Source organism: Rhododendron vialii, chromosome 2a (genome assembly GCF_030253575.1).
Source record: "Rhododendron vialii isolate Sample 1 chromosome 2a, ASM3025357v1".
In the NCBI taxonomy this organism is placed as follows: Eukaryota; Viridiplantae; Streptophyta; class Magnoliopsida; order Ericales; family Ericaceae; genus Rhododendron; species Rhododendron vialii.
The window spans coordinates 19,490,218-19,503,078 of NC_080558.1; the positions used below are offsets into that span (position 1 = coordinate 19,490,218).

The 12,861-nt window shown below is 40.5% G+C and overlaps 1 protein-coding gene across 1 annotated transcript; it reads left to right on the forward strand.

The window, feature by feature from the left end:
- Window positions 1–11,312: 11,312 nt before the first annotated feature.
- On the forward strand, window positions 11,313–12,269 carry LOC131317278 (uncharacterized). The gene is made up of 2 exons (XM_058346836.1): window positions 11,313–11,636; window positions 11,682–12,269. The coding sequence occupies exons 1-2, from the start codon at window positions 11,313–11,315 to the stop codon at window positions 12,267–12,269; spliced, it is 912 nt and encodes a 303-aa protein (XP_058202819.1).
- Window positions 12,270–12,861: the final 592 nt, after the last annotated feature.

Sequence of the window (12,861 nt, forward strand, 5' to 3'; positions counted from 1 at the left end):
TAGAGGATATGTGTGGCACCGTTTGGGACCCAGTTCTTGAGCCGTTGGGCACCCCATTGTCTTAAGTTCTGACGGGTAGCTGTAGACACCCCAATTTGGGTGTTTTGATATCTTTTAAGTCCCTGATGATGATAAAAGGATTTTATAATTAAACTAATATCGTTTTGGAATGAATCCTTCAAAAGTCAACCTAAAGTCAACTCTACCGTACAGCACAAAATCCACCATGCGTTACTCATAGGTCATCCTAACCACCTTATAGTTAGGGCGGCTGTAATTTCCACCGCACGGTACAAAACACTCTACCGTACGGTAGACATGTGTACCGTACGGTACATCGGAAATTGCACTACCTTTTCAGATTTATCGGTCAAGGCATATCAGGCCATCATGGCCTGGCCCGTAGCCCTCCATGGCCGGCGTAGGCCTACGGCAAGCCGGTGGGTGCTTGAAGACCAAGCTAAACCCCTTGAAAAATTCATCTATAAATACCCTAGGGTTTTTCAGAAGAAATACAAGAAAAAATTCATTTTGGAAATTACACGAAAAAAGATGATAGCATACCGAAAAATGTTTTGAAGATTCCCTGTTTGTTTCCTTCCATTTTCAAACATCAATGCCAGTCCAAATTCACACCAAAAGCTCTTGCAATCACTACTAATTTTCAAAGAAGGATTCATTCCAAAAAGGTATAATTTTCTGTCCTTATACCCTGAGGGGAACCAACGGGTTCAGGTTGGTTCTTCATACCATTCCTGGGCACAAATCGTTCAAACCTTGCGAAGAAATAAAAGTTTGAATCCCATTTTACTCCACTGTACGGGATATATATCTACCGTACAGTAGAAGTGTTTTCAGGGAACAGTGTCATGGTTGCTAATTTCTTCTTCTCTTCGTAATCTGATATAAGATACCATGTTGTTTCATGTTGTGTTTTAAACTCATGTTTGGTTTTAAATAATATATGCCGTGTTTAGATTCATGAATTTGTTTCGATTGTGTAGCATGTTTTGGCACAAGTATCGTTTGCTTAATACATAAGCCTACATGATTTTTAGGGTCTCTGAATACCCTATTAGTCCACTTTAAGCTGCTGTCCACAGAGTACATGTATTGTACGATTCATAAATCTACCGTACGGTAGTACAACATGTGAAATAAAATCCTTATTTGCTTCCTACTGCTCATTGATAAATTAAAGCATGCTTATTAGCATTTATATCTGCTGAAAACTGTTCACATGTTGTAGCTGCATTGTATGGCAAATTGACCAAAAAATATGTACCGTACGGTACAAATGTCCACCATACGATAGTGTTTTCGTGGAGCAGAATGCTAATTCTAGTTATTTTCTGCAATTAAATGTTTACCTTCCAAAGCATATATATTTATGTTTGCTGTAAATGAATTGTTTATATGACTGTTTATATGGCATTAAGAGTTAAGCAATGAAATGAATTTCAAAATCTCACAAATATTAGTAAAGACCAATTTTATCGGACGAGGAGGGTGCTTTTATAAACAAAACCTTCCCCTCTCGTAACCTGGCTCCCGAACCCAGAATCTCTGGTTTATTTTCAAATTCAAATATCATTTTCAAGTTCCAGGTTTTCTCGGGTAGCAAACCATTTAACAAAAACCCGGGTGGCAACTCTTCAAAATTTTCAAATGAGCGCACAACAGGGGATGGCCTCCGAAAAGGCCCATCCCAGGCTCTGGTAGCCCATAATGGCCACTCTGCTGGGGATTATATTAATTTATATTTTTAAGAATTAGTACACTTGTGAAAATAACCCATCTTGAAAGTTTGTCAAAAAGATAAGCTTCGCGCTGTCTAAGAAAGGTGTGGTGATTCTAACAGGGCTCTTGTAACGACCCGGATTTTTGACCTAATTTTTTTAATACAAATTTATATTGTTAAATTTCTAATTCAATAATTAATTAGATTGAATAATTAAAATATATTATTACGTGTACAATTAATATTATTTGCGCTATTGTTTAAGATATATATTTAAACTTTAGATATACAGGAAATTAGGGATTCATATTCATCTCTTATCTTTCCTATCTAAATCCTAACTAGAACTCTATTCAAATTAACTCTCTACTTCTCTCTCTCTCATCCTATACATATATGCGTCCACATACATTAGATTAAAGAAAATCCCACCAAATGTGGCATTTGTCCTCTATCTCTCTTATCATTATCTGTATCACTCTCATTCACTCTCCTTCCCCATTCTATCACTTCCACATTTATCCTCTCACATTTTCACCACCTTATTCTCTCCCATTATACATACCCACATAAATTCAAAAATTGAACACCAGTATATTATTTCACTCCCAATTCTATTATTGAGTCTAGAATAGAGAGAGAGAGGCGGATTTCTACATAAAATTCCTCTGTACATCATATTCAGGTTCCCAATCAACCACTACATCACCAAGTATCCACAAACCACCTTCCAATTAGCCCCGAGTCCCCTGCTGCCGCCGCCGTCTTTTTCATTTTACCGAAATCGTCCGCAAACTAGTACCCGCTCTTTCGGCCGGATTTAAGGTAGAATAATTGCTTCTCTATTTTCTCCTAAGTATTAAATAATTTCTATATGATGAATTTGAAAAGTTATAATGGGATTTATCATACCCGTGAATCAAACCAGAAGTACTCTGTTTCCTGAAAAATTGAAAACCGAAGGCTACTGTAGCATGCACGTTTTTCTTTTAAAGTGAGATATTATGAAATTGCAGTTTGCCTCCTGAATATACTTTAGTTCTCAATTTGAACCTAAACTATGTGGTTGATTTATTTTTAGTAGAATAAGCGCATGCTATAATTAATTAATTTACTTGTTGAACGAATCTTAACGGCATCGGTCCAATCATAAAATATAATGTGTTTACTTACTCGCACAATATTATTTGATATGTACTTTTTATCTCATTGAAATGTATTATGTTATGAATCGAGCTGTTATTGATTGTATCATGTTGTTCGTGTTGGAATGGGCTTGGGTTCATGGGTGGTTTCGAGTAGTGAACACGTAGACGTGGTTAAGTAAATGATTAAATGGTAAAGTTGATTGAGGATGTTGGGTGCCGGTAAAGGACCCTGGTACGGTAAAGTACCTTTAGTTGAGTTGGGGAACGGTAAAGGACCCCGAGCACGGTAAAGTACTCACAGTGTGTGGAGGACGGTAAAGGACTCCGGGTACAGTATTTGGGATACGGTAAATGATCCTAAATACGGTACAGTACCCAGTGTATGTGTGGAGGACGGTAAAGGACTCCGGGTACAGTATTTGGGATATGGTAAATGATCCTAAATATGGTACAGTACCCAGTGTATGTGTGGAGGACGGTAAAGGACTCCGGGTACAATATTTGGGATACAGTAAAGGATCCTAAATATGGTACAGTACCCAGTGTGTGTGTGGGGGATGATAAAAGACTCCGGGTACAGTATTTGGGATATGGTAAATGATCCTAAATACGGTACAGTACCCAGTGTGTGTGTGGAGGACGGTATAGGACTCCGGGTACAGTATTTGGGATACGGTAAAGGATCCTAAATACGGTACAGTACCCAGTGTGTGTGTGTGGAGGACAGTAAAGGACTCCGGGTAAAGTATTTGGGATACGGTAAAGGATCCTAAATACGGTACAGTACCCAGTGTGTGTGTGGAGGACGGTAAAGGACTCCGGGTACAGTATTTTGGGAAACGGTAAAGGATCTTTGAATACAGTATAGTACCCAGTTTGTAGATTAGGGGTATGGTAAAGTACCCAGTGTGTAGAGTTGGGAGACGATAAAGGATCCTGACAATGAGATAGTGCGACCGCTAATGCTGAGTTGTCATGGTGAGCTATTCCTTTATTATGGTTGTAAGCGAATCCAGACTGGATACATAATTTAGTAGTATTCGCTTAGAACCCTGGTGCAGGACAAATAAAGGGAGAGTTATTTCATGGGACGGTCAAAGTTAGTGGATATGGGAGGAAAGGACCTTGTGGAAAGGATCCTTAGATTTCATGTAAGATAATGGATAGTAAGGGAAAGGGCGATGTGTTATTATTCTGTACCTCCTATGAATTGATATATTGTTAACCTGCTAAATGTAGAGTAAGGGGTTGGTAGGATTGAGATTATTCTACTGGGTGAATTATCACTCACGGATACGTTTGTATCCTGGTAAATCGTTTGCTTCAGCGATCAATTTGCCAGAGGGTGCAGGGTTCAACGGTGGAGCTGTTTGTCACAGGAAGAATACCAAGAGCGGAGACCAAGTATGCTTGAGATTTGAATCAAGACTAGAGTTGCTTTGAAGATATTTAAATAAAATGTTGGATTCTTTTTGTTGTATTTTTTTTAATGTACATTTTGTATAACGACAAATAGGGGCCTAGTAGTTTATAAAATTCAGTGTATTTTAGGGTTAATACTTTCGAAATTCCTTGGAAAATCGCGGCGTTACAGCTCTGCCCGACCACCCGGCCTGAGACTTTGCGGTTATTTCATTCGTGTAATTTTTCTTAAAAATATGATTTAATTTGAGAGCCAAGCTTGAACATATTGGTGGAATTTTTCATATTATTGCTTAACTCTTGCATTGCACGTGCATCGATGTTGGATAGCCCCACCACTACATTTGGGTTACCCTACCCGGCTCGCCGGTGCTAGGACATCCCAAAATGCTCGGCAACCTTGGACGATGATGAGTCGGCTTGCCATTTGACCGTTGCCATGCAGTACACTTGGCAATAGGGAGGCATATTATTGGCTCTAGTCTGGGGAACCCCTCTAAATCAAAACCGGTCTTCCGCATATAGAAAGACATAGAACTTCTGCCAAAACTAGGACAGGGCCCTAACGTTAGGATTATGTGATATATCTTGCTTATGTATTTACCGTTTTCCTTATATCCTGCCAACGTGTTTAAAAGTTTTCTTTACTTACCATTATGCTGCATGCATATTAGCTTGACCCTAAGTTATTAATCCTATCAAGCTTAAAAGAATTGCCTCAACCAATGAAGAGTCATGCATGATGGAAAACGTATGTTTTGATTCTTTAGGAGCAATAAAACCTTGGGGAAAAATCAAAATCAAGCACTAAAACGTCATCTTGTCTATAATTTTCAAATTAAACTAGCTTGTTGAGGTTCTGACCCCCAATGACTAGCTTTTCAAGTTGAAAATTAGCTCATTAAGGCCTTATTCTTGATGACTAATTTCCCTTCGAAATTAGAAATTTAATTGTTGGAACTCAATTTCCAATAATTAGTTTCTTTTCAAATTATAATAAGAGTCTCAAACCATAAGTTAGTTCATTAAGACCTAACTCTTAATGACCAACTTTTCAAAATTAATCCACTAGGACCTAACTCCTAGTGATCAGTTTTTCAAATCTATCCAAAGTTATTGGCTTGACAAAGTTTTTCCCTTTTTAATGCTCTCCATAAAAAGATACATTACCAAATAACTGAGGATTAAGGCAATTCTGCTAAGCTTGTGAGCGTCTTGAGTAACGGTACCATAATAGGTAAAACCTCCGATTACTAAAATTCGTCTTTTGTTTTGTTTTTACTAGAAGTTCTAAGCAATTGGTCCAAGGAGAAGGCAACATTACATACTCGGTTGGACTTGACCCGAAAAGCGATTGACAAGGTTAGAATCTTTGCCAGTTTAGTCAGAAATGTCAAAGCCATTAGAATTGGGAGGTAAATCATCAGAAAAGGGGGAAAAGACCGAACTGGAAACCCTCAAGGAGGAAATGGAGGAGCAAAAGGAACGATATGACAACCAAATTGCCCAATTAATGATCATGATCCAAGATCTCTCTATTCCCAGCAAACCCACTACTACAGATGCGATAATGGCCAAGCTCACCAAGTTAGAGGAGTCTGTCAAAAAGCAAAAAAAAATGGCTGCCACCGGGGTAGATATGGAGAAATTGTGCTTGTTCCCGAATGCTAAGTTGCCCGACCGTTTCAAACCTATTGATTGGGAAAAGTTTGATGGCACTGGGGATCCAAAGGCTCATTTACAAACATACGTGGGCACTTTGTCCATGTATGGAATTGAAAAGGATGCAATGGCGCAAATGTTCAGCAAACACTTAAGGGGCCTGCTCTCCGGTGGTTTCTTACTTTAGATTATTCAAGGAAGAAAAGTTGGGATGATATTGGGGCGGCATTCGTTGCTCATTACAATTATAACATTCAGCTGGAAATGACTCTGAGGGAGTTGGAATCTACCAAAATGGAGGCGAACGAGTCTTTTGCTGATTTTGTTAAAAGGTGGAGGGGAAAGGCTTCTCAAATGAACGACCGACCATCCGAAAAAGAGCAAATGAGAATCATTACTAGAAACTTGGCACCAGATTTTGCCAGGTATCTAGTGGTGTTTCAAACCACTGCTGATTTTAAAACTTTCTACGAAGCTGGACTTGCTGTTGAGGACGCACTTCGCGTGGGTATCTTTGAAAAAGTTGAAAAAACCGAAACTAAAAATAAAAGGGTCTACTCTGGCTACAGTAGTGCCCTATTTGGAGGCAACTACCAAAATCCATCCAACTTCAATAACCAGAAGCCAAATGAAGCCAAACTAGTCAACCAAATAACTACCCAGCCAAATAAGCCTAGAAGACAATTCCACCAATTTGCCAACCCTTTATCCTCTGTATACCAAAAGCTCCTCGAAAAGAAACTTATCAAACCCCTTGAACCTCGTGAACTACCCAAAGAACTTCCCGCCAACCACAACCTAAAAGCGTTTTGTGACTACCACCAAATGCCCGGTCACTATACCAACAATTGCTTCTGCCTTCGGCATCAAATCCAAGACCTCATTGACAATGAAACCCTTCCAATTCCTCCAAAACCCAACATTGTTGCCAACCCGATGCCCGAACATAAACATGACAACCAAATCAACCACATCACCTTTTGCCCCACTCAAAATGGCCTCAACCCCACAGAATTCAATCCCAGCCATTACATTATCCCTGAAACTGACCCAAAACCCGTCGTGCAAGTGCCCAATGATAGCAAAGTCAATTTTCTCGAAGAAATGGAGTATGAATGGGCGATTAAATGAGGTGACCTTGCGGATGAATGGTTGGAAACAAAAGCTATGGAACTCCACACTCGAAATTAGCTTGAGCCCGGGAATGAAGTCCATGGTGCCCTTCAGATCCATGATGGGTGGTTAATGGCCTATGTTGACCACACGGATGATAATAATCAAGATGAATGGGAATGAATCCCAACACCTAATGAATGGCAAATGTTGGAAGAAACAGACACGTTGGATTATGTCACGTTGCCTTTCCTTTTTACCAATTATGAATATGAGTTTAACTATGATGACCAGGCTAGCCGTTGGCTATTTGACCAACCATCTGAAAACCTGGAAAATTTCTTTGAAAATGTTCAGTTTTGGCGACAAGAATTTGTTGAAATTGAATGGGATGTTAAGCCAACGGAATACCAATTGATAAAGAAGAATGATCCCTTGGACACATTCTCTTTGTCACACCTCTTCGGACATGAGACACAACTGTCGCTCGATGAAATAAATAGGCAACATCAAGCCATGAATATGTTTGGAAAAGAGTATAACTCTGATCCAAACAAATTTATTGTGCCTGATACAGAGCCTAAGCTGATCGTGTATGTACCTGAAGAGCCCGACGTGCTTTCCTTCGAAAGCTTTAAAATGGAAAATAGGCATTTTATGGAAGGCTGGACTGGGAGAGACACTGTGGAGTTTTTAATGGGAGGTGAGCCGATCATAGGTGACGAAAATTGGGGTGATGTTATATAGAATTGGGAGTCATTTCAAGCCAACTCACTAGGCAGATACTCTCTTAATGGATTATTCCAAGAACCAGAGCCTATGATGGAAGAAGAGAAAATGGATGAAAAATCGCATAGCTCCATGGCCTTCGACGAGTCCAGCCGTGGACCCTTCGAAGATCCTTAACACACGGGCCATGAGGAGTATGCTGCATTTGACACTAACCAATTCATCCAAGCACCTGAAGGATACGAACAAGAAGGTGAAATAGAGGACATGAACCCTTTTGATCAAGTTACACTCCCTTTGCCTTGGAAGGATGACCCTGGTCAACCTATGGTCGAAATAGTTTTTGAGGATACTGATTGGTTCCCCCAAGCATACATCATTGGAGAGTCTCTTCCTTGGCCAGCTGCACCTTTCCCCCGCAGCCTGATGTTGCAATGCTGGAGCATACTCCCTCTGATAACTTTTGGGATGAAGACAAGGTGATGGATATTCAAGTCGGGAATGGTGAAGTCTGGATAGTCAACAAAGCCATGATAGATGATTCTTTCTGGATGAATGGCGCCATAGATGGTTTAAGTAAAAGGTTGGAAGCCTTTGACATCAACAAACGCAAGGCCAAAGAAAGTTTGGTGGATATATGGATAGAAGATCTTGATATGAAACAAAAGATGGAAGAAATCAAGAGGGGGAAATGCAAAGTTGGTGAGGATATATGGGGAAACAACCAAGGCCTGTGGAATGAAACTGTGAGCCGCTTAACCAGAAGTGGCCGAGTTTACCAACCCGACCGTCTCCAAAATAGAAAACCAACCCAACCTTCTCAAACTCAAAATGATGACTTTTGGGGTGAAATCATCCAATCTGAACTCATCCAGACTGAATCTGAACCTATCTAGCCTAAACTTGCCCAAACTTTGCCTACCCAAATAACCCCTCCTGAGAAAGACCCCATCATAAAGCAACTCAACAAAACCCCAGCTCCAATCTCCATTTGGGACCTTCTATCTACTTCTTTAGAACATCGCCAAAAGCTTATCCAATCCCTATCCCGTATGACCGTACCCACCGATATCACTCTCGAAGCAGTCATAGCTCTTCTTATGCCCAAACCTGCTAAGCATTCTGTAACCTTTACCGAGAAAGACTTACCTGCCGAAGGAGCCGGTCGCAATAAGCCACTCCATGTCACTTTTAAGTGCATAGGAAAATGGATCCCCGTCTGTTTGCTTGACAATGGATCTGCCTTAAATGTTTGCCCACTTCGAACTGCTTATTGTCTTGGGCTGACGAATAAGGATTTTGAGCCATCCAACTTAGGGGTACGTGCTTATGACAACACTCAACGTAATGTGGTTGGAACGGTTTTATTGGAGATATCTGTTGAAGGATTTAGTAATAATGTGGAGTTTCATGTTTTGGACATTCCAGCATCCTTCAATTTGCTCTTCGGAAGGCCTTGGCTCCATCATCCCGACATAATGGCTGTGCCGTCTTCTCTACATCAAAAGGTGCAATTAGGCCTGGCTGATGGTACTCTCACTATATATGGGGATTCTGGGATCCGTCCCCATGCTGCAGACAATGCACCAATTTTAGAAATTTTGCATGGAGAGGAGGATGTTGCCTTGGGAGGATTTTCCTTTGACATTACTGATAATGTGCATACTATCAAGATAGATGAGGATTTTGTGATAAGTTGTGTGGCTGTCAAAATGATAAAGAAAATGTTCTACATGTCTGGTATGGGACTTGGGCATCACAATCAAGGAATTCTGGAATTCCCAAAGTTCCCAGCAAACAATGGTCATTTTGGCCTAGGATATGTGCCTACTGGCGAAAATGGGGCGATTGCACAGAAAGGACCTATCCGTTTTGTCAAAGCTATGGAGGAAAGGTATCTGGGATAGCCGGAGCCTTTTTGGGATTCTGAAACTAGTACACAATTGCCAGGATTCGAGATCTTTGCCAACAACACATGGGATAGTGATGACGAGGTTGAAAAATTGACTGAATTGGTGAAGGCACTCAACATTGACTGGATTGAGTACCTGGATTCTAACTATCTGTCATCGCTATTCGAGGAGGGTCCGATGAGTACGGTTCAAGATGGAGCTGCTGTCATGATGGTGGGAGAAGAAGCACCTGAGGATTTCACTTTTTTCATAGTAGATGTTGTTGGGAGTTATAAAAATAGCACTTTTGTACCACATATGGGCTATGTCAACACTGGGTCTGACACTAAGTCTGAATTTGAGTCTGTCCTATCTGAGTCTAATTCTGGGTCGGAGTTCGTGCCTCTTGGCCCTCCACATCAGTCTTTCTATTTTGAGTTTGAGTCAACTTTGATGTACGATGCCTCTAAGACCACCATTGATGATGAAATGAATGAGGACAACTTTGCTTACTTTGCTGTCTCCGAGATAAACTGTGTTGATCCTAATGGCGAAGAAATAGAAAACGACGAAGAAATCCCTAAAGAACTTCAAGCTTTACTTCAAAAGGAAAATGAAAGCTATGCTAAGCCAATAAAAGAAAAAGTTGTTTTTATAAACTTGAAAGATGAAACTAACCCACGAATGGTTCAAGTTGGTTCTGGGCTGTCTTCGGAGGAGTTCAAAGCATTCTCAGATTTGTTAAAAGAATTTGAAGATGTTTTTGCTGGTCCCACGCAGATATACCCGGAATTGACCCTGAAATATGGAACACCGAATCCCACTTTATCCTGACGCGAAACCTGTTAAATAGAGGCTAAGGAAAATGAGACCTGATTGGGCATTAAAAATTAAAGAGGAAGTCCAAAAGCAAATTGATGCTGGATTTTTGATTGTAATAGAATACCCCAAATGGATTGCAAATATTGTACCTGTACCTAAAAAGAATGGCAAAATAAGAATTTGTATAGACTTTAGAGATTTAAATAAATTTAGTCCAAAAGATGACTTTCCACTCCCACATATAGATGCTCTCGTTGACAACACTGCGAGACATGCTTTGTTATCTTTTATGGATGGCTTTTCAGGATATAATCAAATTCTTATGCACCCGAGGACCGTGAGAAAACCACTTTCATTACAGAATGGGGCACCTACTGTTATAGGGTAATGCCATTCGGGCTAAAGAATGCAGGATCCACCTATCAAAAGGCAGCAACAACATTGTTACATGACATGATTCATAGAGAAGTCGAAGTCTACGTGGATGATATGATAGTAAAATCCAAAAATAGGGAAGGACAATTGCCTGTGCTCAGAAAATTCTTTGAAAGGATTCGGAAGTACAGGTTGCATCTCAATTCAGAAAAATGCACATCTGGGGTCACAGCAGGAAAAATGTTGGGCTTTCTAATTACCACTTGAGGGATCGAGGTCGATCCGTCCAAAATCAAAGCAGTTTTGGAAATGGAGCCACCCCGAACTGAGAAAGAAGTGCGAAGCTTTCTTGGCAAAATCCAATTTATAAGCCGATTCATCGCCAAGTTGACCTCAACTTGCGAGCCGATGTTTCGTTTATTGAAGAAAGGAGTTCAGTTCAAGTGGGATGATAAGTGTCAGCAAGCTTTCGAAGCAGTTCGGAGTTACCTTCAGAATCCACCAGTCCTAATGCCTCCAGTGCAAGAAAAACCTTTAATCTTGTACCTTTCTATAACATCGGCAATGGGTAGCATGTTGGCTCAAGAAAGAGAGGATAGGATTGAAAAGGCTATCTATTACATAAGCAAAAGAATGACAGGATGTGAAGAACATTACATGTCTTTAGAGAAAACATGTTGGGCTCTCGTATGGGCCACCAAAAAGTTGAGGCACTACATGCTAGCTCATTCGGTAGTGTTGATTTCTCAAATGGACCCTCTCAAATATCTGTTCTAGAAGCCAGCACTTACCGGTAAGGTAGCACATTGTTTACTCTTGCTTTCCGAGTTTGATATCAGATATGTCACACGAAAGTTGGTAAAAGGGAGAGCGGTAGCGGAATTCCTGGCAGATCACCCTGTGGAAGGACCGGAAGATGTGGAATTTAGGTTTCCAGATGAGAATGTGATGGCAACAACCAACGATGTTTGGACATTGCATTTTGACGGGGCAGCCAATCAAAGCGGATTTGGAATTGGAGTATTGTTGATTTCGCCCGATGAATCGCATATTCCGTTAGCCTTTAAGCTAAATTTTGAAGTTACTAACAATCAGGCTGAGTATGAGGCTTGTATTGTGGGAATGGAAGCCGCATTGGAAATCGGGGTGCAGAAGCTACAAGTAATCGGAGACTCTAATTTAGTGGTGTCACAAGCTAATGGCGATTGGAAAGTTAGAGAAGACAAGCTTAAACCATATTACGAGAACCTTGAAGGTTTAATTCCACAATTCAGTAACCTTTACTCATGTACCGAGCTTAAAGAACCGGTTTGCCGATGCTATTGCCACTCTAGCATCCATGGTAGAAATACCAATTGGGGTTAAAATGCGACCGATTATGATTGAGCAAAGAAGTAAACCTGTGTATGAATATATTATGACAATTGATGAGCCAGACGATGGGTTGCCATGGTATCATGATATCTGGAATTTTATCGAGAAAGGAGAATATCCACCGGGAACTGACGAGAAAGATCAAGCCCTTCTTCGGAAGTTTGCTTCTCAATACATAATTTGTGGAGGAAGACTATATCGAAGGTCACACTGTGGAGTGCATAAGTTATGTGTACATGGGCATGAGGCTGCCAGAATCATGGAAGAAATTCACGAAGGGGTTTGTGGTCCCCACATGAATGGCTTAATGCTCACTAAAAAGATCCTGAAGCAAGGTTACTATTGGTCAACTATGGAAACTGAATGTGTTCAGTATGTGCGACGGTGTCACAAATGTCAAATTCATGCTAATCTTATGCATCTTCCGCCATCTGAATTGCATTTTATGGCTTCGCCTTGGCCTTTTTCTGTCTGGGGCATAGATGTTATTGGAAGGATTACGCCAGCAGCTTCTAATGGCCACAAATTTATTTTGGTCGCAGTTGACTATTTTACAAAATGGGTAGAAGCAACCTTGTATGCT

What these genes read in the sequence shown, in the direction of transcription:
- LOC131317278 (XM_058346836.1), top strand. Translation starts at nt 11,313, where the DNA reads ATGTTTCGTTTATTGAAGAAAGGAGTTCAGTTCAAGTGGGATGATAAG. An exon ending in ACTACATGCTAGCTCATTCG is followed by an intron (nt 11,637 to 11,681) that starts GTAGTGTTGATT and finishes TATCTGTTCTAG; the next exon opens with AAGCCAGCACTTACCGGTAA.